General features: G+C 39.6%; 1 protein-coding gene across 1 annotated transcript in view; it reads right to left on the bottom strand.

Moving 5' to 3' along the window:
* Positions 1-24,331, bottom strand: part of UBE2R2 (ubiquitin conjugating enzyme E2 R2) — a 115,600-nt gene extending 91,269 nt beyond the window's left edge. The window contains exon 1 of the mRNA XM_019424146.2: positions 23,942-24,331. Within this exon, the coding sequence (XP_019279691.1) occupies positions 23,942-24,118 (177 nt within the window). The 5' untranslated portion in view covers positions 24,119-24,331. The remainder of the gene's footprint in view (positions 1-23,941) is intronic.
* Positions 24,332-26,124: the final 1,793 nt, after the last annotated feature.

The following is a 26,124-nucleotide window of genomic DNA, read 5'->3' as shown; positions in this document are numbered from 1 at the left end:
CACAGACAATAAGGTAAACAGCCAATATAACACAGGTAGGAGCATGAAACACCCAGGCTGATGGCAAAGACAGTAAACTCAGTAAACAGCTATAAACTAGATACAGAAGGCAACTATGCAGAATAAAATTCAGAATACTTCAGGAGACTGGTGAAAAGTAAAATGATACAGCCGCTTTGGAGAACTGTCTGGTAATTTCCCACAAGATTAAACAGTTACCATATAATCTAGCAATTCCACCCCTAGATACACACCCAAGAGAAATGAAAAGAATATCCACACAAAATATGTACATAAATGTTCACAGAAGCATTATTCATAATAGCCAAAAAGTAGAAACAACCCAAATGTCCATCAACAGACAAATGGATAAACAAAATGCATTATGTCCATACAATGTGATTTTATTCAGCAACAGATGAATTTTGAAAACATTGTGCTAAGTTAAAGACGTCAGTAACAAAAGATCATATATATATGTATAAACGTATCTGTGTATATATGTATATATATACGTATATATACACACTGTACAATTCCATCTATACAAAATGTTCAGAACAGACAAATCTAGTATATGTGCTGCCAAAGCAAGCACTAGAACAGGCAAGTCTAATACACAGAAAAAGTAGATCAGTGACTGTTTAGGATTGAAGAGGTTGCTGAGAAACGGGGTATGACTGCTAACGGTTAAGGGATTTTCCTAGGGTAAAAAAAACTGGAGGGGGGGGGGGTCCCCTGGGTGGCTCAGTCGGTTAAAGTGTTTGACTTGATCTCAGATCAGGTTTTGAGCTCATGATTGTAGTTCGAGCCCCACAGTGGGCTCTACACTGGGCATAAAGCATACTTAAAAAAAAAGTTTTCTTCGTAGGTGATGAAAATATGCTAAACTTGGTTGTAGTAACAATGATTGCATAACTCTGTAATATGCTACAAACCACTGGATTAAACACTATTAAGTGGCAGAATTACATGGAATATAAATTATATCTCAATAAAGCTATTACAAAAAAAATTCTTGGGATTAGTGGTAACTACATAGAAAAGTAAATGAGTAAGCAAAATAAGGTAACTATATGGAAAACAAAATATTACGTGGGAAATAAAAATATTTTGGGGGGATCTGGGTGGCTCAGTTGATTAAGCATTCAACTCTTGGTTTCGGTTGATGTCACAATCTCATGGTTTTGTGAGTTTGAGTCCCTCGTTGGGCTCTGTGCTTGCAGTGTGTAGCATGCCTGGGATTCTTTCTCTCTCCTTGCCCCTCCCCCACTCACGCTATCTCTGTCTCTTTCAAAATAAATAAACTTAAAAAAAAAAGTAATTATTTTACTACATCTTAAATTTTAAGTAATGAAGATCTATAATTATGATATAACTTTAGGAAGACTGGAGGAATATATGTGCGTGTATGTGTAACATATATGTTAGAGGGAAAGAAGACAGTGGAGGGATTTAAAAAGAAATCCTTATCTTCTATGGAGGGCAATCACAGATAATAAAATTTAAAAATCAGAGAGTAGTAATAGAAGCACAGTATTAAGGAGGTTAATGCCAAAATGATCAGCTATAAGAATTTTTTTTTTTTAACGTTTATTTATTTTTGAGACAGAGAGAGACAGAGCATGAACGGGGGAGGGGCAGAGAGAGAGGGAGACACAGAATTGGAAGCAGGCTCCAGGCTCAGAGCCATCAGCCCAGAGCCCGACACGGGGCTCGAACTCACGGACTGTGAGATCGTGACCTGAGCTGAAGTCAGATGTTTAACCGACTGAGCCACCCAGGCGCCCCAGCTATAAGAATTTTAAGTTCTTTTGTGTGGAGTGATGGAAATGAAGAGGCAGTGTCTGGGGGACTATTTTATGAAGTAACTTTGCAAAACTCATTTAATTCTTTAAACTACAGACAGGTAAAACTTTGATTTTTATAAAATTTTTAACTCAATACAAGCAATTTAAAAGTTAAGAAGCTATTAGAAAATTGGGAAGATATTCAACAGAGGGGAAGTGGATATTTTGTGATCATCTTCCATAGCAAAAAAAAAAAAAAAAAAAAAGAAAGAGAAAAAGAAAAAGAAAGACTGCTTTTAAAGTACAAAAATTAATGGTATTAAGTACTAAAGTATATACTTAAAAATGGCTAAAATGGAAGGGGGCACCTGGTTAGCTCAGTAAGAAGAGCACAGTACTATTAATCTCAGGGTCCTGACTTCCATTGGGTGTGGAAACCACTTAAAAAAAAATTTTTTTTAATGTTTATTTATTTTGAGAAAGAGAAAATCCCAAGCAGGCTCCTCACTGACAGCACAGAACCCAACATGGGGATCGATCTCAGGAACCATGAAATCATGACCTGAGCCGAAATCAAGAGTCAGACACCGAACCAACTAAACCACCCAGGTTCCCCTAAGGAAAAAAAAAAAGTTTTTAAAGAAGGTTAAAATGGGAAATTTTATGTTATGTGGTTAGTACAATTTTTTAAATGAAAAAATGGAAAAAAAACCACCACCACCTCTGGGAAATACAACCAGGGATATGGGAAGGGATAGAGTAGTAGGCATAATAAAACTTTTCATTTAATATCATCCTACATGATGCACATGTTATTACTTATAAAGTGAAAAATACCACTCAAAACAGTGTTGCTAACACTAACACCAACTAACATTTACCGACTGCTTTTCACATAGCAGGCACATTCTAAGTACCTTCACATGTACTAACATAATACTTAATTCTCACAGTATTCCTAACAAAGCACATGCCACATTCCTTCATCCCATTTTACAGAAGAAACTAAAGGCCTACAGAGGTTAAATAATTTGCCCAAGATCAGTTTCAGAACCAGAACCTAGCTGTCTTATTCTAAAGCCCAAACTTTAATCACTATATTATAATGCCTCTGTATTAAGAATGAGATTTAGCAGAAAACTCAAAGGGTTACTAAACACTAAAGTACATAATGCCTACTCTCTAACTCCACTGGGAAATATGAACAGTTTTAAGTTTTAACCCTGAGTCTTCAGTCTCTAAAGTTGCTTGTAGGGACTAAAATCACAACCCATAAAAACCCAAGAAATTAGTTGCACTAAATAGCACTTACCAAAAAAAGAAAAAAAGAAAGAAAAGTCTAACTACAAGCCTTTACAACAGAAAATAAACATAATTCAACTTTTTACTCACTGCCTTCTACTTCATTAACCCACGAGGGCATACAACAAAAAATAACACACACTATTCTTTTTTTTTTTTTTTTGAGGGAGAGAGTGTGAGCAGGGGAGGAGCAGAGGGGAGTAGGGGGGCGGGGGGAGACAGAGGATCCGAAGTGGGCTTCACGCTGACAGCAGAAAGCCCCATGTGGAGCTCAAAATCATGAGCATGTCCTCAGCCTAAATCTGATGCTTAACCAACTAAGCCACCCAGGTGCCCCAACACACTATTTTTTAGCTCTCAAGTAAGATGTTCTTCAGATCTTCATGGTTAGTTAACTCTGCCCCTTATGATAACATTCCAAAAGTCACATTTCTTCAGAAATATCTAAATTGTCACACACACAAAAATTTTTAATATCCTCTTCCTAACTTCAGACCCCTACTTAACTATTTTACTCTTTTCTCCTTAGCACTTAACCACTTTCTAAGATGCCACATACTTTTTGGTCATTGTCTATCTCTCCCACTAGAATATAAGCACCATGAGTCAAGGGTTTTGTTCACTGTACCCTTGGCACCTACAACAGTGCCTGACACATGTAAGCACTCAATATTGGTAAACAAAAGTACACATAAACAAAAATAACAAACTTTAAATGTTCTCCATATTTCTGAAGTTAATATTTATAGTTTTAATTATATATAAGAATAACATAATGATGATTTACCTAGGCCCCAAATCCTTCTCTAGGTGTTTGTAGAGCATTACATGAGAAGCTAAAATATTCAACTTAGCAATACTTTTTCCTAGTGTTCTCATTTACTAAATTACTGCTTCAGAAATACATTAGACATGTTATGAAGTAATTTCCTTGCCTGAACAAAAATCACAACTATCAACTACTCATTAAGAACATCATATAGGGGCGCCTGGGTGGCACCGTCAGTTAAGTGTCTGAATCTTGATTTCAGCTTGCATCATGTTCTCATAGTTCATGAGTTCGAGCCCCACATGTGGCTCTGTGCTGATGGCGTGAAGCCTGCCTGGGATTCTGTCTCTCCTTCTCTCTGCCCCCCTCCCGTTTGTGCGCTTGCACACTCACTCGCTCTCTCAAAATAAAAAATTAAAGAAAATTAGGGGTGCCTGGGTGGCTCAGTCAGTTAAGATCGGACTTGGGCTCAAGTCATGATCTCGCAGTTCATGGGTTCGAGCCCTGGGTGGAGCTCTGTACTGACAATGAGCAGCTGGAGCCTGTTTCAGATTGTGTCTCCCTCTCTGACCCTCCCCCACTCGTGCTCTGTCTCACTCCCAAAAATAAATAAAGGTTAAAAAAAAAATTTTTTAAGTAAACTAAAAAATAAAAAGATCACATAGAAAAATCCTTGGGAAAAAATTATATACGCTATTAACATAAAAATTCCAAAGCTTAAAGAAAACCTCTGGTTATAATTTCACAGGTATGTGTCATGGTTACATGAGAAGGTGGTACTTGGTGGTAGAGTAGTCACATAAACATAACAGTGAATTTTAAAGTACCTCTTTTTTGGCTAATAAAAAAATGTATAAATATATAACTCTGGAACATAAAGTCATTCTACTTATAAAGCAAAACACAGAATCACACTGAATATCAAGATTAGGAACCTTGTTTTACATCAGAATCACCTGGAGGGGTGCCTGGATGGCTCAGTCGGTTAAGCGTCCGACTTCGGCTCAGGTCATGATCTCGCAGTTCATGGGTTCGAGACCCACGTCAGGCTCTGGGCTGACAGCTTGGAGTCTGGAGTCAGCTTCGGATTCTGTGTCTCCCTCTCTCTCTGTTCCTCCCCTGCTCTCACTCTGTCTCTCTCTCTCTCTCAAAAATAAAGATTAAAAAAAAATTTAAAAAAAAAATCACCTGGAAACGCCCACCAGATTCCCATGTCCCTCCCCAGAATATTCTCATTTCTTTCTCAGATATGTGGTTTACAAATACATTCTCCCAGTTCATGGCTTGTCTTTTCATTCTTTTATCTGTGTCCTTCACAGAAAATAGTTTTAAATTTTGATGAAGTTCACTTCATCAATTTTTTTCTTTTCAGGGATCATGCCTCTGGTGCTGTATCTAAGAGCTCTCGGCCAAACTCAAGGTCAAGAAGACTTTTCTCAAGGCTTTCTTCCAGGGGTTTTAATGCTTTATGATTTACATTTAGGTTTATGATCCATGCTGAGTTACTTTTTGCATAAAATACATTATATAGGTTGAGGCTTACTTCTTTACATACAGATGAGCAATTTTTGCAACACCATATGTTGAAAAGACTGTCCTTTCTCCAATGAATTATTTGCACCTTTGTCAAAAAATCAGTTGACTATATTTAAGTCTATTTCTCAGTTCTCTATTCTGTTTCTTTAGTTCAATATATCACACTCTCTTGATTAGTATTCCTTTATACTACATCTTAAAACTGGGTATTATGAATTTTCTAGCTTTGCTCTTCTTTTTCAAAATTGTTTTGGCTAATCTAATCCCATTAACTTTCCATATATAACTATGTAAAACCAAGGCATAGTAGCCAAGTCTTTAATGGTTTCCTAGCCCTCTAGAAAATAAGCAGAGCCTGCTTATGATTCTCTCTCTCTCTCCCTCTCTCTCTCTGCCTCTCCTCCAAACACTCATGTGTGTGGCGCAGTCTGTCTCTCAAATAAATAAACTGGAGGAAAAAAAAAGATAGTATTTTTTAGAAAGGAAAATAAATCCCCAGGTCCAACAAGAGAGAAAAGGTTAAATAACAGCTGGGAAAATGTTCAGAATATATTAAGTTTAAAAAATGAATACGCAGTATCTGATTTTTGAGATGAACTATAGCATATTCAGAAGAAAATGTATTACAAGTATTACTTCTAGGGGTGCCTAGCTGGCTCAGTCGTACAGCATGCAATTCTTGATCTCGGAGTCACAGTTCAAGCCCCATGTTGGGCACAGAACTTAGTTTAAAAAAAAAAAAAAAAAGTATTACTTCTAAGTAACATCAATATAAGTGACGTTTTCTTTATAGCTTCAGGAACTTTTAAAACTTTCTAGGGGCTCCTGGATGGCTCAGTCAGTTAAGCATCCGACTTCGGCTCAGGCCATGATCTCACAGTCCGTGAGTTCGAGCCCCACGTCCAGCTCTCTGGTGACAGCTTGGAGCTTGGAGCCTGCTTCAGATTCTGTGTCTCCCTCTCTCTGACCCTCCTCCGTTCATGCTCTGTCTCTCTCTGTCTCAAAAATAAACAAACATTAAAAAAATTTTTTTTAACTTTCTATAATAAACGTGTTGAATTATAAGTGGGGATTAACATTTTATTTTTTGAAAGGAGCTACTACCATTTTCGCAGTAAAATACAGGTAACTCTGTATCAGCCTGTAACTTATTTGTATCAAGTTTGTTCACAGACTAGGAATCATCCACACAGACAATGTTTTAGAAGAGTTTACTCTAAACCCCACAAATTCTTCTAGCCTACTGTCATGACAGTGACAAATACAATTTTCTCCATGCTTGTCTTCATGTTTAACTTTGGGTAGATTTGTAAGCACAAATTAATATTTTAAATTACATCATTAATAAATGACACATGGGAACAATATTTGCAACAAGCAACCTTCTTTAGGCACACAGCCTTTATCCTAGTTAAAATAAATAAAAACAAAACCTAACAAAAATGGGCAGAGGACAAGTATAGATAACCTGCATATACATTACAAATGGCCAATGACATGAAAGTAAGCTAAATTTCATTGACAATTAAGAGAAACAACCATCATAAAAGCTGATTTATCAGAACTGCAAATTTTATAGTTTGACAATACCCATAAAAATTACATCATGGAATAAAAATTAGTATTTCCGAAGGATAATTTGGCCAGTAAAATTTAAATACATATATCCTTTAATCCAGGCAATCTATTCACAAAAATATAAAGATATGTAAAAATGTCCCTTTTCAGCTTTGCTTGTAAGAGTAAAAAACTGGGGTGCCTGGATGGCTCAGTCAGTGGAGTGTCCAACTTCAGCATAGGTCATGATCTCATGGTTTGTGAGTTAGAGCCCAGTGTCAGGCACTGTACTGACAGCTCAGAGCCTGGAGCATGCTTCAGATTCCGTGACTCCCTCTCTCTCTGTCCCTCTCCCAATTGTGCGCGTGCGCTCTCTTTCTCAAAAATAAACATTAAAAAAACCCTGAGAATGATTAATTGCCCATCAATAGACAGTTGAATAAAGTATATCCTTAACTGGAGTATTGTGCAACAGTTACAATTAATGAGACAATCCACAAATACTGATCATGGAAAGATCTCCAAAATAAACTATTATGTTTAAAAACAAGATGCAGAGGGGCGCCTGGGTGGCTCAGTCGGTTAAGCGGCCGACTTCGGCTCAGGTCATGATCTCACAGTCCGTGAGTTCGAGCCCCGCGTCGGGCTCTGTGCTGACGGCTCAGAGCCTGGAGCCTGTTGCGGATTCTGTGTCTCCTTCTCTCTGACCCTCCCCTGTTCATGCTGTCTCTCCCTGTCTCAAAAATAAATAAAAATGTTAAAAAAAAAATTAAAAACAAGATGCAGAAAAAGCTTTTAAGTATAATTAAAATTATAGTTTAAAAATGCATAGTTATGTTTGTACATGCATAGAATATTTTTCTGAAGGGTCACATGTCAAACAGTTAAGTGATTTTCAAGGGAAAGACTTTCATGCTGCTTGAATTTTTTCCTAGAAAAACAATAAACTAATGCCCTTAATAAATGTCCCTCATTACATCTTTAATGTTATAAAATTTAAATTCCTGTATAATACCTGCATAACAGATTTCACTCCATCAAGAAATTAGTATTTTTCTCCACCAAATTTACTAACCTAAACTTAGCTCCATGAGATATGAGGTGAGATATGACTAGATCCTGCATGGGAAGTTTTATGAATTTAAACAGAGAAGAAACAATGTGGAAAACATAAGTGGCTACCTAGGTTTGGGGCTAGAACTTCCCATGACTATGTCTGGTGACCACCAGTGTTAGAAACATAGTAACCTTCCATTACTTTTAGTATTATAATAATATCCTTTACTATGTAATAAAACATAATTATTACCAGTCCAGTACAATAATGAATTCCTTAAAAGTGAAGACAGCAGTTTAGCAGTTAAATATATTCAATTGGCAAAAAATAAAGTTTAAAAAAAAGAGACAAGTGTTGGTCAAGATTACAGAAATTAGAACCTCACAAGCACTGCTGGTGGGAATATAAAATGGTACAACCACTTTGGAAAATAGTCTGAGTTCCTCAAATGATACAGAGTTCTTATATGACCCAATAATTCAGAGAAATGAAAATATATGCCCACATTGACACTTGTACACAAATGTTCATATCAGTGTTATTTTCAATAGAAAACAACTCAAATGTTCATACGCTGGAACATTATTTAACAATGAAAATAAACGAAGTACTGATACATGCCACAACATATGAATTTTGGAAACATTATGCTAAATTAGCCAGTCACAGAAAACTGTATGTTATAGGATTCCATTCATATGAAATGTAAATCTGTACATTTGTTGAATAAGCAAATCTATAGTCACAGAAAGTAGACTGCTTGCCTAAGGCTTGGGGAAAAATGAGGAGTGACAACTAATGGGTATGGAATTTCTTTTCTGGGTGATGAAAATGTTCTAAAGTTGATTGTCATGAGTTGTAAAACTCTTGTGAATATACTAAAAAAGAACACTGAATTGTACATTTAAGTAAGTGAATTGTATGGTGTATGAATTGTATCTCAATAAAACTGTTATCAAAAAAAAAAAAAAAAAAAAAGGCAGGGGCACCTGGCTCAGTCTCTTAAACATCCAACTTCAGCTAGGGTCATGATCTCCTTCCTGGTTTTTTGGTTTGAACCCCGCATCCGGCTCTCTGCTATCAGCAAAGAGCCTGCTTTGTATCCTCTGTTTCCAGCCTCTGCTCCTCCCTCTCCTCAGAAATGAATAAACACTGAAAACAAACATTTAAAAAAAGGAGAAAGGATAATATATCGATTAAGAAAGTCTTAAGAGGCATATCAACCAAATGTAATTGTGGATTTTCTATGGGATCCTGATTCAAACTAATTTAAAAGTTTATGAGACAACTGGGGAAATCTGCATATTAGATATTAAGGATTTTTTTTTAATTGAGTATATTTGACACATAATGTTACATTAGTTTCAGGTGTAGGAATTATTATTAAGAATAATGCAATTATGTTTTTAAAAAGAGTACTTATTTTTTTAGGACTCCAGTATTTACAGATCAAAGAATAGGATATCTAAGTTTACCTTAAAACAGTCTAATTGGGAAGAGTGTAGGTTAGAGGGGGTGAACCCAAGAAATTTTCAGGTCATTCATAGTGAATGGGGTTTTAAAATAGAAGCTGGAGTTCCCTGGACTAAAGAGAACAAGAGAAAAGTTGAAAAGGGCACTCCAGACAGATAAATAGCTTAGGCAATGGCACTGTCAAAAATTATCTATGGAGAGCTGCCTGGCTGACTCAGTTGGTGGAGCTCTTATCTCAGGGTCATGAGTTCAAATCCCATGTTGGGAGTACAGATTGCTTAGGTAAACTTAAAAAAAAAAAAAAATTAAACAAAAATTACCTATGGAGCAAGAACTGGAAATACAGTTGAAAAAGTAAGAACCAGATCATGAAGGGCTTTGTATGTCACACAAAGAAATTTTTACTTCATTTTGTGGAAGATAGCGTCTTTTTCTTTTCTTTTTTTTTTTTTTTTTTTTGATGGTGGAGACAGGTCAGATTAGAATTTTATTTTTTTTTACTTTTTATTTTTTTTTTAAGGAATTTATTCTTTTTAACAAAATTTTTTTTAACGTTTATTTGTTTTTGGGACAGAGAGAGACAGAGCATGAACGGGGGAGGGGCAGAGAGAGAGGGAGACACAGAATCGGAAGCAGGCTCCAGGCTCTGAGCCATCAGCCCAGAGCCCGACGCGGGGCTCGAACTCACCAACCGCGAGATCGTGACCTGAGCCGAAGTCAGCCGCTCAACCGACTGAGCCACCCAGGCGCCCCAGATTAGAACTTTAGAAAGAGGGGCGCCTGGGTGGTTCAGTTGGTTAGGTGTCCGACTTCAGCTCAGGTCATGATCTCGCGGTTTGTGAATTGGAGCCCCAAGCTGGACTCTGTGCTGACAGCCTGGAGTCTGGGGCCTGCTTAGGATTCTGTATCTCCCTCTCTTTGCCCCTCCCCCACTCACTGTCTGTCTGTCTGTCTCTCTCTCTCTCTCTCTCTCTCTCTCAAAAATAAAAAAATAAAAAAACTAAAAAGAAAAGAACTTTAGAAAGGTTATTCTAGGAGCATCATACACTGGAGGGGCATAAGACAGTAAAGAGGCTACTGTCACAGTCTGAGTGACAACTGAGTATAACTTACATGGTGGCAGCAGGAATGAAAAGGAGGGGCTAAATACCAGAGACATGAGGTACTAAAAATAATTGGATATGTGAAAAGAGGAAGCAGAAATCATCTTAAACGATTTCCAGCTTCTAGGCTCGTGTGGTTGGGTAGACAGTGTCAGTCAAATATCCAGGAAAGTGAATACAAAAGAGGCTTATGAAAAAAGGTAGAGACCAGTTTAGTGTTTAAGTTTTTAGTATAATTAAAACATAATTAAAAAAAAAAAAAAGCCATACTAGCAGAAATGTCTAACAGGAAGGCAAAAAATTAAGGTCTAATTAAAGATGTACACACTTTAGGACTTATTTGGTAGCTGAAACAATAACCCAGAAGAGTTTATAATAATTCACACACCACAGAAATTTAACCTACTTTAAAAGTTCCCTCCCTACTCCACCTTGTTAATAATTAATTTATTCAAGGTATATATGTAAACAGTACATGCTAGATATAGTTAATCTTTTATTTAGGAAACTTTATGTATATTGGGGGAAAGAAAAATATAGGTACATATTTGGCTAAACTTTACCAAAATTATTAACAAAATGCATGCACATAGAGTATTATCAAAATACAAGCAGAGCTTTAAAAATGTAGTCTTCTAATTATTTTTTAAAGCATCAAGAACCCCATAAGAATATTCATAACATTTATAGTCGCTCTTTTAAAATCCTCCACTTTATAAGAAATTCCAAAATGCACTTCTACTTTTAAAATTTCTTTTTAATGTCTTCTGATACTCTAAAAAGGCCAAAACAGAACTGGGTTTAATTATTTTGTTTTATTTCTTTTAATTTTCCACATGAGGCTTAGCAATCTTTATCTTCATGAGACTACAGAGGTCCAGGTTGCTATGGTTGGCAGGTTTTGGTAATTAATGCCTCTCACTATCACTGTTCTAAAATTCTTAACCTCTTCTAAACAAGTTTTATAGTATTTACATTATAAGAGGAGCCCTACACAAAGATTATCATTTGCTATAATACTATATAACCAAGATTTCAATCTTAATTTTTAGCTAATCTTCAGTCATCACGGGATGCCTGGGTGGCTCAGTTGGTTAAGCATCAAACCTTGGCTCAAGTCACGATCTCACAGTTTGCGGGTTCAAGCCCCACATCAGGCTCTATGCTGACAATGCAGAGCCTGCTTGGGATTCTCCCTCCCTCTCTCTCTGCCCCTCCCCAACTAGAGCCTTCTCTCTCTCTCTCTCTCTCTCTCTCTCTCTCTCTCTCTCTCTCTCAAAATAAGTAAATAAACTTAAAAAAAATCACTTAAAAAAAAACTTCAGTCATCAAGAACATTAGATCTAATTGAGACAACCTGGCAACTATAGATAAAACGTCAAAATCCAAATAAAATGCAATTTCTTCCCAAAAGGGAAAGCACAACTAAAGTAACTGAGCAGTCCAAATACTTAGCCACTTTAGTCTACCACATGTCCTAGACTACAGGTTGAATCACTTAAGGTCTATGGAGAAAATTCAGATACCAGTAATTCCTCGAAATTGCATGCAGAATTTGGAGGAAGGGGGGGGCTGCCATTCTCAAAGGATGTGACTCCCCGAAAGATAAGCATTTATTCTTTTATCTTTTAGGTCCTATGGCAAATGCTAAGGAAATTCAAAGATCCAGTGGCATTTCTTTTTTTTATTTTTTAATTTTTATTTTGAGAGAGAGTGAGAGCGAGAGCGAGTAAAAGCAGGGGAAAGGGGCAGAGGGAAAGACAGAATCTCCAACCGAGGCTGGGCTCAATCCCACCACCCTGGGATCATGACCTGAGCCGAAATCAGGTCAAGTTGGACGCTCAACCAACTGAGCCACCCAGGCACCCCTCCAGTGGCATTTCTTAAAGAGCTCATAATCTAAGATCACAATTTGATAATAGAAAAAAATTTTTTTAAGTTAGAAATAACTGATTTCCTTAATACAATACTTACACATCCTCAAGTAACTTTTCCAGTTTTACCACTTACTAGTACTACTTTTAATTTAAGGAACCTTTCTGTACATAACTTATTCCATAATTTATCAACAAAAAAATTTTCAGAAAAAAGTTACATAAGGTGGAGATTTAATTCAAAACTCAGGAAGTACACTCATTTTAAAGCCCTTTTAATACAAGATTCTTTGAATCTCAAATCTAAATTCTACATAATTTCCATATCTTCAATAAGACATTTCTTTCTTTGTGTAGCCAATTTTGTCATTCTTATTCGGAGTAAATGTTGAAATATGATTAACAAATTCCAAAGAACTAAGGGTGGGAACCCTGAGGACATAGTTATACTTTTTGTTGTTGTTGTTGTTTAACATTAGCACTGAAGTTTTTCCACAGGGCTTAGTCCTTAACAGCTTGAAGACATCATTATCTTTGTTTAGCCAATGGGGGAAATGGCAGTTGAGTGATTAAGATCAAGATGGGCCTAAGTAATAAGTGTTTTGATTTGTTTTTTTTAAACTCAACTACCAGAATTCAAATAAGCTTTGCCCCCTCCAGAGCAAATACCTCAGGAGGCTGGCTATATACCCACTCCAACAATGCTACGCCCACAGTGCTCAAACAATTCAGAATTTTTTGAGAACTGCTTTCAAAGCTTATTGTACAACTTCATACTGTCTTTGTTAGTGGCTAATCTTTACTTCTCTGTAGTGTGGGCTTTACTTTGTTGCATTTAATATCCAAAACTGATTCAGTGAGATTCAACTTGGTAAATAGGGTAAATAACCTGAGTAATACTATTTTTGAATCAAAAATGACATGTGTGGGGTGCCTGGGTAGCTCAGTCAGCTGAGTGGCCAACTCTTGAACTCATGAACCATGAGATCATGACCTGAGCCAAAATCAAGAGTAGGACGCCTAACCTTGACTGAGCCACCCAGGTGCCCCTGGTTTCTAAATTTTTTAAGTTATTCTATTTCTACAAAGGATTGCTACATACTGCCCCAACTGCTATAACTTTGTCAATTCTTAATATTATTTTATAAATGAGGCTACGGTTATTTTCAACAAGACAGTAATTATTCAATATTTACAATCTGAATTACTATGTGTGTTACTAAGTGAGGCACACTTAGTATAAATTAGGATATTGGGATAAATTAGGATAAATTCATGGAATTTATCCCTCAAATTAAACATCAGCTGCCCATGAAGCAAATACAGCAAAGCAGATAAATAATGAATTATGAAAGTTGGAAATGCAGACACAGAACAGATGAAAACTATGGTACTAATCTAAAGATGCTAAAAAAAATAAAAAAATAAAAAAAAATAAAGATGCTAGAAGTAGGAATATATCACTTTAACACTCAAATGAAGGAACAAAAAAAGTTTTAACCTTAAACTGCTCAAGTTTCCTATGGTGCTTGAATATAGTAAGAAAAGTATTACAGCATTGTGCTTTAGGGTTTTTTTTTAATGTTTATTTATTTTTGAGAGAGAGAGAGAGAGAGAGAGACAGAGACAGAGACAGAGACAACACAGGTGAGGGGCAGAGAGAGAGGGAGACAGAGGAACAAACCCAAGCAGGCACTAACAGCAGAGAGCCTGATACGGGGCTAGAACTCAAGGACCATGAGAGCATGACCAGAGCCAAAGCTAGACTTCAATAGACTAAGCCACCCAGGTGCCCCTAAGGCATTATTATTATTTTTTTAGTATGAAATTTATGGTCAAATTGGTTTCCATACAACACCCAGTGCTCATCCCAACAGGTGCCCTCCTCTATGCCCATCACCCACTTTCCCCTCCCTCCCACCCCCCCATCAACCCTCAGCTTATTTTCAGTTTTTAAGAGTCTCTTATGGTTTGCCTCCCTCCCTAACTTTTTTTTTCCCTTCCCCTCCCCCATGGTCTTCTGTTAAGTTTCTCAGGATCCACATAAGAGTGAAAACATACGGTATCTGTCTTTTTCTATGTGACTTATTTCAATTAGCATAACTCTCCAGTTCCACCCACATTGCTACAAAAGGCCGTATTTCATTCTTTCTCATAGGCATTATTATTTCAAAAGCATAAATCATGGGGCGCCTGGATGGCCCAGTTGGTTAAGTGTAGGACCCTTGATTTTGGCTCAGGTCATTATCTCAGTTCATGAGAGATCTCACAGTTCATGAGATGCAGCCTCGCATTAGGCTCTCCACTGCCAGCACAGAGCCTGCTTGGGATCCTCTCTCTCAGCCTCCCTCTGCCCCTCCCCTGCTTGCTCTCTCTCAAAATAAACAAACATTAAAAAAATAATAATAATAAATAAAAGTATAAGCCAATACTGCATTAAGAAACGTAAATCCTCCCCCTACGACCCAGCAATTGCACTACTAGGCATTTATCCACGGGATACAGATGTGCTGTTTCGAAGGGACACATGCACCCCCATGTTTATAGCAGCACTATCAACAATAGCCAAAGTATGGAAAAAGCCCAAATGTCCATCGATGGATGAATGGATAAAGAAAATGTGGTATATATATGTACAATGCAGTATTACTCGGCAATCAAAAAGAATGAAATCTTGCCATTTGCAACTACGTGGATGGAACTGGAGGGTATTATGCTAAGTGAAATTAGTCAGAGAAAGACAAAAATCATATGACTTCACTCATGTGAGGACTTAAAGAGACAAAACAGATGAACATAAGGGAAAGGAAACAAAAATAATATAAAAACAGGGAGGGGGACAAAACAGAAGAGACTCATAAATATGGAGAACAAACTGAGGGTTACTGGAGGGGTTGTGGGAGGGGGGATGGGCTAAATGGGTAAGGGGCACTAAGGAATCTACTCCTGAAATCATTGTTGTACTACATGCTAACTAATTTGGATGTAAATTTTTTAAAAATCATCAAAAAAAAAAAAAAAAAAGAAATGTAACTCCTATCATCCTCCCACCATCATTTCTGTGAGAGATATAGTATCATTTCTAATCCCAAAAGTAGTTTTCTCAGACTTCTATTTCTCAACAGTGGCACTAACCCACTGGCCCCTTAAAGTAATTAGAAAGTTACTATTAAAGGAACAGTTTTGCCAATTAAAAAAAAAAAAATCATTCTGCAACAGGATTTATCATTCTCTAATTGAAGTAATCCAAAAACAAAAAAATCTCCTTTTTCCAGTGAACTTAAGATATAAACCAATGTCATCATAACAATCTTGACCCATAATTTGGAGGGGCAGATATTACCCTTGTGACCTTTAAACTTAAGTAAAATTTTAAATAGTTCCTTATAAAAACTCTGTAACTCTGATTTTCTTTTTTACAATATTTACTTACCAATTCTGAGAGCACATGCACACATGGGCAAATGAGAGCAAGGGACAGAAAGAATCCGAAGCAGGCTCTGCGCTCATGGTGCAAAACCCGTCAGGGGCCGACCCTATGAACCGGGACACCACAACCTGGGCTGAAATCAAGTCAGATATACTCACCGACTGAGCCACCCAAGCACCCCCATAAATTTGATTTTCTTAAAGCTCCACTTTTATACCTTCAAACATATCCTAAGTGGCAAAAGATCTCAGTAAAAGAATAACAGGCTTCAGAGTCCAGCAGTCTGGTACTACAATTTGGTATTAAAACTTTCTAGCTGAAGACCCCTGGACAACTTAAATGAGCTATGACTCATTCTCCCTATATGAAAGTAACAGTAACCACACCTCACACGATTATGAAATACTCCTATAAAGGATGTGGCACATTGTAAGCCTCAATAAATGTTAGGTACTAATATCTATAATACAGTACTTAGTAGTGTGTATCCACAATTAGATATGGCATTCAAAGTTTTTAGTACATTTGTGTGCTTGGTTTTTAATATGTTTTAAGTATTCATTCTACTTACCTTGCCAACAGGTTCACAACAGTAATTCAATTTACTATTTATGTTATAACAAAAACATTTTTATATTTGTTATTAAAACAAATCAAGTATAGTATTTAAAGTGGACTATTGTCTACAAACCTTAAATATGTATCCCAAAATCTGAGTTTTCCAATTTTAATATGGAATAATATTTATATACCAAACCTTGGGAATCTGAACTAAAATTATCTCTTTAATTTCGTATCTATCATTCCTTTCACTTCAGAATCACCTCACTTAAAGGTACATAAGCATAAACTCTGAATAACAAATTTCTTACTGAATAAAATTGAAATAAAATAGTTCTGTGTTGACAGAACACATCCAAAGAGGCTCAGTCTTGCTCTAACATCTCTGTAGTTGTATGTGAAACAGTCCAAAAGAAGTTCAGGAACATAAAAGAATTAGATCTTTTAACTATGACCTTTCAGCAAGGTGGAATTCTGTAGTCCTAAACCCTGAATTTATAACTCTTCCTGCTATTTCCCCCTAACTAACAGAGTTGGACCAATTTGTTAGATGGCCTCCTTTATTTCACTTGTCTCCCCACAAGACAGGTTCTTCTGGAACCTTAAACTAGGATTAGTAATACTAAATTGCAAAGATGGAACAGACGTTTTATCATGACAGATTGTCATTATGTTGACAAATGCTCTAATGGGCCTCCAAACTTTAAAAGGTTTGATTTAGGGGCACCTGGGTGGCTCAGTCGGTTGAGTGTCTGACTTTGTCTCAGGTCATGATCTCATGGTTCAGGAGTTCAAACCCCACATGGGGCTTGCTGCTGTCAAGCCTGTCAGCAAAGAGCCCACTTAGGATCCTTTCTCCCCCTCACTCTGTACCCCCCCCCCTCACTTGTGCTCTCCCAAAAATAAACAAATATATATTTTTTTAAATAATAAAAATAGGGGCGCCTGGGTGGCTCAGTCAGTTAAGCTCAGGTCATGACCTCAAAGTTTGTGTGTTGGAACCCCACATCAGGCTCTGTGATGACAGCTCAGAGCCTGGAGCCTGCTTCAGATTTTGTGTCTCCCTCTCTCTTTGCCCTTCACCTGCTCACACTCTGTCTCTATCTAAAAAATAAACATTAAAAAATAATAAAAATAAAACAGTGCCTTAAAAAATAATAATAAAAATAAAAGGTTTGATTTAAATTACCATTTACAATTGTGTGAATAATACCTACACCTCATATTTTAAAGTCTACACAAAGATTTTTAAGATTATTCATATAAGGTCTAAGGTTACCTATCCTAACACTTTCCTTACTCTCTATAAGTTACTCTTCATACAGTGCTTTGCCTTTGATGAATACTCAGTATTATTTACTAACACAAATCTCTGAAACACAAGAATCAACATGCTGCAAACAAAGTATTAACTAGGGCTCAAATTCTTCATTCAAAAAGAAACTATACTTATTTTATCATATTTAAGACACTGATGCTAGCATTCAAAAAAAAATTTATTACAAGATTTCAATGGGAAGTTCTCTCACAACTAGATCTCAAGTGCCACCTGGCTGATGGGATTTAAGACTTCATGGGGGTGCCTGGGTGGCTCAGTTGGTTAAGCATCTGACTCTGGCTCAGGTCATGATCTCATGGTTGGTGAGTTCGAGCCCCGCATCAGGCTCTGCACTGACAGCAGAGAGCCTGCTTCAGATCCTCTACTCCCTCTCTCTCTGTTCCTCCCCCAAGCTCGCTTGTATACTTGTGCTCTCTCTCAAAAATAAACATTAAAGAAACAACAACAAAAAAAAGACTTCACGGATTTTAAGACACATCCCAATTTCCAACAAGTTAAAAACTAAAAAAAAGAGGAAAAAAAACCATCTTGGAATCAGCTTAATATGGTAAAAAAATATTCTATAAAATACTGAGATGCGGGGCACCTGGATGGCTCAGTGCATTGAGCAGCCAACTTTGGCTCAGGTTGCAATCTCACAGTGTGAGTTCGAGCCCCTACTCAGGCTTGCTGCTGTCATCATAGAGCCCACTTCAGATCCTCTGTCCCCCTCTCTCTGCCCCTCCCCCCTCTCAAAAATAAAAAATAAACATTAAAAAAAAAAAAATACTGGGGCACCTGGGTGGCTCAGTCAGTTAAAGCATCCGACTTCAGCTCAGGTCATGATCTCACAGTTCGTGGGTTCGAGCCCCACGTCGGGATCTGTGCTGACAGCTCAGAGCCTGGAGCCTGCTTCAGATTCTGGGTTTCCCTCTCTCTCTCTCAAAAATAAATACACAATGGGGCGCCTGGGTGGCTCAGTCAGTTGAGCATCTGACTTCGGCTCAGGTCATGATCTCACGGTTCATGAGTTCGAGGCCCGCATCGAGCTCTGTGCTGACAGCTCGGAGCCTGGAGCCTGCTTCAGATTCTGTGTCTCCCTCTCTCTCTGCCCCTCCCCTGCTCATGCTCTGTTTCTCTCTGTCTCAAAAATAAATAAAAACATTTAAAAATAAATAAATAATAAACACATTAAAAAATAAAATAAATACGGAGATGCTATACTTATGCCATGGTGGGGGGAGGTGGTGGGAGGAACACTAAAACTACTAAATTTACTACAGTAGTGCCCCAAACCACTAGACATTAACTATGTTTCCATTTATAGTGTTGCCTTAGTTCACTCAGCACTCAAGACAAGTTCAACTTCCAGAAAAGGTTACAGCTAAAAGCACTAAGAGGTACTCATTCTCAAAGTGACTGAGAAACAATTAAGAATTGAGATATTGACAGACTCATCATACAACTGTTTTTTTAAAAAAAAAAAAAAAAAAAAAAGCACTATGCTTATAATTTTAAAGTTAATTGTTAAGTTGCCTATCCAAATCCTTTAAAACAGGAATTCTTAACCTGTTAGTTAACCCTCTGAAAACGTATACAAACTGGGGTGTCTGGCTGACTCAGTTGGTAGAGAATCTGACTCCTGATCCCACGGTCATGAGTTCAAGCCCCACTTTGGGTGCAGAGCCTACTTTAAAAAAAGAAAAAGAAAATGTATGCAAGCCAGTTTATATGTGCTAATGTTTTCCCAAAGAAAATGGTTTCTCAAGGGGATCCATATAACAAAAAGACTAAGAATCAATGTCTTCCCTTTTTTAGGTTTATTTATTTATTTTGGGAGAGAGAGCCCGTGCACATAGAAAGAGCAGAGAGAGAGAATCCCAAGCAGGCTCCTCATGATCACTGTGGAGCCTGATGCAGGGTTCAAACTCATTAACTGTGAGATCATGACCTGAGCCAAAATCAAGAGTGGGGCACTTAACCAACTGAGCCACCCAGGCACCCCAAGAATCACTGTCTTATAAAATAACTGTTTCAACTTTATATTAAGAATTAGTCACAGGGGCTCCTGGGTGGCTCAGTCCATTAAGCGTCCAACTTCGGCTCAGGTTGTGAGCTCACAGTTTGTGGGTTCTGGCCCCAAGTAGAGCTCCGTGATGACAGCTCAGACCCTGGAGCTTGCTTCAGATTCCATGTCTCCCTCTTTCCCTGCTCCTCTCCTGCTCATGCTCTTTTAAAAATGAATAAACGATAAAGGAAAAAAAAGGAAAAGAAAAAATTAGAGTCACAAAATAGAGTATGCTATAATCGGAAGGGCACTGCCAGGCACTAAAGGTAAGCCTGGCAAGGTTTGTTGTTGTTGTTGTTTTGTTTTTTCTGAGGGGGGCAAAAAATAGATTCATTTATTCTAGAACAAATGAAAATAATGCATAGCCATTATTTTAAAAACTATCATTGAAGAGTTTCTTTAGGGGCGCATGGGTGGCTCAGTCGGTTAAGCATCCAACTTCAGCTCAGGTGGTAATCTCACAGTTCATGGGTTCGAGACCAGCATCAGGCTCTCTGCTGAGCCTGCTTCAGATCCTGTGTCTCCTTCTCTCTCTCTCTCTCTCAAGCTTAAAAAAAATTTTTTTTAAGTTTCTTTAATATAAATCAAGTGTTAAGTCTGATAAAGAAGCTCCTACTAAAGAAAATTTTGAGTATATAGTACTTTGTAAATTATCAGTTTGAAGTTTTCTACAAATGGAAGGCACCTATATTTCACTCTCAAATACTGAATAAAATTAAAACTACAAAAGGTTAACTGCAATATTTTAAGTTTTCTGTATCATTTAAACTTTTATGTTACACACCTCATGAAAGAGGCACTATCTTTCTTTTTTTAATCTCTCCACCCAACATGGGGCTTGAACTCAACAACTCCGAGATCAAGAGTCACATTTTCTACCAACCGTGACAGCCAGGTTCCCCCTTAGGCACTCTCACTTTCTGATCTCTAGACTCACTGCTACCATGCTTTCAGATAAATAATGCAGGAGTTCCAAGGAGGTTCTAGCCCAAAGAAGCCATTCTAAGTTATGATCATTAACAGGAGTTACTTGAAAAGACAGTACTTTTTATTTTTTTTTATTTTTTTTTTATTTTATTTTTTTAATGTTTACTTTTGAGACAGAGACAGCATGAACAGGGGAGGGTCAGAGAGAGGGGGAGACACAGAATTGGAAGCAGGCTCCAGGCTCTGAGCCATCAGCCCAGAGCCCAACGCGGGGCTCGAACTCACAGACCACGAGATCGTGACCTGAGCTGAAGTCGGACACTTAACCGACTGAGCCACCCAGGCGCCCCAAGACAGTACTTTTTAAAGGAATGAGGTAAACTTGTTAAAAGTCATCATTAACTGCTCACTTGATCAACAATTTATTCTTCCATTGACAATAAAATTCCAACTTGCTCCACAGTAGCAAAATTACGTTCAGAGGTATTCTCTATTCTAAGCTATATTCTACTTTGTGTTTTGTAATGATTGATCCCTAGAGGAAAAAGTCGAAGCAGCAAAGAAGTTCACTCAGTAAGTCTAAGAGACCAAGAAACTGGACAAAAAACAAGGCCAAGAAAGATTTTAGAATATCCAGAAAAACAGGCACAAGAAACTACCTATGCCTATCATACATCCAACACCCCCCCCACCGCCCGCCCAAAGCTAAGAATCACAGACTTGAGAGATTTAAAAAAGACAACATGAATCCAAAATAAATTTGTGAAATACAGGTCTCACAAGTCTCTACCACAACAGATGCCATAGTTAGAACAGACTGGAGCCAACTATTTCACGGTGAAAAAGATCAGTAAGAAGCCTATTAATATGTAAAAGTTAAAGGAGTAACATGAAAAATTTAAAGAATGGTGGTTCCACTGCCTTCAGAAACTACAATCCAAAATAGAAAAAAGAATTTAACTTGAAAATAAATTATACTAAATGTTCAAGAACTATCTGATAAGGGAGAATAGTGGTAGAAAAAGGTCTGTGCCAACTTTTAACTGCAGCTGTAGTGGAACACACTAAAAGCCTTGTTTTAAGACAAAAGCAGTGAAATAAAAAACAATGGTTTTAGACCTATCACAAGTGTCAACTGCTCATGACCATAACTTTGACTTTTTCCAATGAAAGACTCTTGGGATAAAGAGCCATACAATAAGGAATAAAGTATAAGAAAACAAAATTGACAAAATTCTCACACAAGACTAAAACATAAAACCTACCTAAGAATTTTCATATTTTAAAATATCATAATTGAAGATTAAGAAATTAACATATACAATGAAATTCAACCATTCTTTCTAAAGAGGATTGAAATTACAAAACACCTAACTGAAATCAATGTAGGGAATCCTACATTTTAAAATTAAAAGTTAAAGTTAAAATTCCAGTAGGGAATCCTCTCCCCATACTACTTCTTTCAAACTGAGAGGATTCTCCACAGTCCTTTTCCTGTTCTTTCAGCAAAAAATACAATTTGCAGCCCATTATTTCCTTTCACATAGTTGTTTTTTTTAAACACTGAGATGGAGATCATTCTAATTAGTACCCACTCACCTTGACTATCCATTACCCCAAACAATGACACTTTATGGAAATTAAACTTTATGCCACTAAATTTAGCCAGCATACACAGCAATACCTTCTTCAATTTGTCACTAATAACTTGTACATTAATACATGCATCTAAAAAAGTACAGTGTATGGTGACCACAAAAGATTAAGCATACAGTTCGTAAGGGTGCTGCTCTAAAAATGTATTTTCACTATTCACTGATTATCACAGGCATGAATATTAAACATCCCCGTCAATTCTTCACATTTTCTACAAAGTTGACCCAATTTCAAAGCTGACACTGAAGTTTCTACCTTTAGAAGGATAGAAAAACAAAAGTAATTGGGTAGTCCTAAAAATGTACATCATAACTACATGACTAAGATACTCACTTAAAACTTATGCCAAGACAGCCCCTCCCTTCAAAGCAAACCAAGATTGACTCACACTGCTCTATTTTACTTAATTTTGGAAATAAAATTAAATGGATTCCTTAGCACTAATTTCCTGTCTGCCTCCACCATTTGAAACATTCCACCTTCAGTCCGTGATCACCCCCACAAAAATGATAAAATAAAAACAAAAACAAAAAACTCTCAATACCTCCAAGTTATTTACGTTGGAATAAAAAAAAAAAAAAAGAAAATCAATGGATTCAGGAATGATAATAACCACCGTCTTAAATCGGGGGTGGCTATGGAACAGTCCTACTCAGTGAAACCATCTCACCTCAGATGATACTTTTCATCTGTGAGACCACCCCATCTGCTAAAGCTAACCACCTGGGTAAAACGTTTCAATTTTGTCTCTCTTAAGTGGGAAACGATCAATCTCCTGTACACGTTACACCGTCTACAGATATTTTTACATGGTGGGGGGGGGCAGTAAAGTTGGTGGCAGGGTGAGGACAAAGGGCATTTGAAACACCATTAAGTAAACAGAGAAAGGAGAACAGAAAGGGGGCTAAATCAGCGTTCCCTCCAGTAAGATAATGGCCAGAAAACGCAGGCACCCTTATTTACCACCCCTAGGGTCCTATTCATTACCGCCCACTGGAATGTAAAGTTGTAACTACCACCACGCAAGAAGCCCATCAAATCCTCAGAGTGTCAGGTCACTAGGCAGCCTCTGGAATGACAGACTAATACCCTTCCCCCACCCCCACCCCCCAAAAAAGAAAGGTCCAATCCAGTAAGTGCAGGTCACTCTGCCCTCTGGGGCAGTTCCAGCCGGCGCGGGGAAGGTTCGGATGGGAAGACGAGAAAGGAAAGCCCACCTTTCTTCCCACACACCCTCAGCTGGGGAAACAAAACAAAGACAGCCCTCCTCCGCCGGTAGCCACTACCCTAGCCAGAGAGGCTTTCCTATTTCCCGGTGCAGTCTGGCCTCCCGCCCCCGCCCCCATGACAAAGAAAAGGCACTTGGTGAGCAAGGCCTTCCTGCTTCCACGGATGGGGGGAGGGGGCTGTCGAGGTGAGGAGCCCCCTCTACACACTCGCGCTCACACTCTGGGCCCCGCAAGCGACAGGGAGCCAAGGCCTCCGCCTGGGGAAGTCAGGGCTGGGAGGGGTGGGGGTACCTTGAAGTAGCCGCCTTCGTAGAGGGTGTTGGGGGGTCCGAAGATGGCAACCTCCCAGTTGTAGAGGTCGGACTCATCCACCAGGGTGATCCGGAAGCCCTCCACCGGCTCCTCCTGCAGGGATTTCAGCTCGAGCATCAGGGCCTTCTGCGAGCTGGTCATCTGCTGCTGGGCCATCGCGGCGGCGGCGGCGCCGGGCCGGAGCCCCAGTCCTCTCGCACCGGCCGGGCCGGACCAGGCCCCTCCCCTCCGCTCGTGCTCGCCCGGGCCGCACCGGGCTTGTCTTCACACACCCGGCGGGCCGGACCAGGCCCCAGACGGCCCGTGGGCCGGCCCGAGTCCTCCTCACACACGACGCGGGCCGGACCGGGCCCTTTTCCTCACACTCGGGCCAGGTGGGGGGAGGGGCTGAAGGAGTTAGGGGAATTCGCTCCCGGTCCCGGGCCTCCCCCCCCCGGGGGGGGCCTCAACTTGGTGGGGGGGGGGGGGGGAGAAGGGGTGGAAGCGGAGGAGGGCGGCAAAGGGCCGGCGATGGTGAGGGGAGGGGGCCGAGCCGGCCCGGGAGCGCCGCGCTCGCTCGCCCTCTCGTTCTCCTCAGGGGCTGCTGGGGCCGAAGGGCGCGCGGGGCCGGAGGGCGGGGGGAGCGCGGCGCGCTGGGGTCTCGCGGCGGCGGCGACGGCGGCGGCGGCGGCGGCGGCTGCGCGGGGGGAGGGGCGACGACGGAGGAGGTGGAGAAGAGCTAGAGCGCCTCGCGCCGCGGGAGCGACGGAGCCGAGAAGAAGGAGGGAGGGTGAGAGGGAGGAGGGGCGCGCGCCGGGAGGGAGGGCGGCTCTCGGCGGCGGGCGGCCCGACGCGCGTGCGCACGCCCCTCCCTCCCCCTCCCTGCTCTCCCTCCTCCTCCTCCTCCTCCTCCTCCTCCCCCTTCCCCGCCTGCTCTCCGCCACCAGGCGCGGTGGCGGCGCTTTGTGACGCTGACGCGTGTCCCCCGCCCTTAAAGGGCTAAGAGGCTGTGGGGGCGGAGGGTAGCCACAGGGGATGCCCTTGGCCCCAAATGACGGTTGTGCGGCTCGACGCCGCGATTCCTGGGGAGCTCCCGGGAAAGGACCACTGGTCCTAGAGTTGCCCAGCGCCTTCCCTTCCTCTCTGTATGTGTATCCACAGGCTTCGCAGCCATCCTCCGACGAACTCTGTTCCTCTGCAGGTCCCTCCCCGTGACACAAAGTCCGCCGTCCCTGCACTCAGTAGGTGCTTGACAAGAATGTGCTGAGTTTATGGGACTTATGGGCAGGAACAATTGTCCCGACACGTCTTTTGCAGGGCCCTTAAACTAGTGTGTCCTTGGAGGGCAGTGTGTCACCCGGGGTGGGGGTGGGGGGGCGATTCCCATCCGAGAAATGGGGAAGGCAGATAGGCCAGCTTCTACTTCTCTTCTTAACTACAAAGAGGAAGTTGTGGGAAATAAAGAGAGAAATAACTCAGACGGAGCCTGGGTTCCTGGCCCTTCTCTGTGATTTGGGGCAAGTGCTCTGGCTATCCCTCAGTTATTGGTAAAATGAAATACTGTGAGGGTGCTTGGCTAGCTCAGTGTAGCATGCAACTCTTCATTTTGGGTTTGTGGGTTCCAGCCCCACCTGGGGTGTAGAGATTACTTAAAAATAAAATCTTAAAAAGAAATACTGTGGTTGAACTTGGACCTTGACCCCCTACAGTTCCTTTCAGCTTGAAGATCCAACCTGGAAATGAGGGACTTTTAAGTTAATCATAAGTGAAGTGAGATGGGAGACAGTCTTAAATCCCGGTGATTTAGAATACCTATTTCTCTTGGGAAGGCTCTTCCTGTGATAACTGCTGAAACATTTCCTAGAAAAGTCAGGATGCTATGAGAGTTCCATACATTTAGAATTTTGAGATTGAAAAGATCTTAAGTTCCAATCCTGGCTCCACGATTTACATTATCCATTCCTTATTCATCAGCTTCTGTAATAGAGGATTAATTACAACTAACTTAAACAACTGTAAATATTAAATGAGATCATCTATATACAGCGTTACTAGCATATGGTAAATGATCCATAAATAGGAACTTTTTTTAATTTTTTTATTTTTTTATTTTTGAGACAGAGGGAGAGAGAGTGGGGGAGGGGCAGAGAGAGAGGGAGAGACAGAATCTGAAGCAGGCTCCA

The sequence above is a fragment of the Panthera pardus genome, unplaced genomic scaffold (assembly GCF_024362965.1).
Source record: "Panthera pardus isolate Hobbes unplaced genomic scaffold, ASM2436296v1 HiC_scaffold_20, whole genome shotgun sequence".
NCBI classification, from domain to species: Eukaryota; Metazoa; Chordata; class Mammalia; order Carnivora; family Felidae; genus Panthera; species Panthera pardus.
Note: the sequence above shows the minus strand (reverse complement) of the source record. Positions and strands in the feature narration are given on the sequence as shown.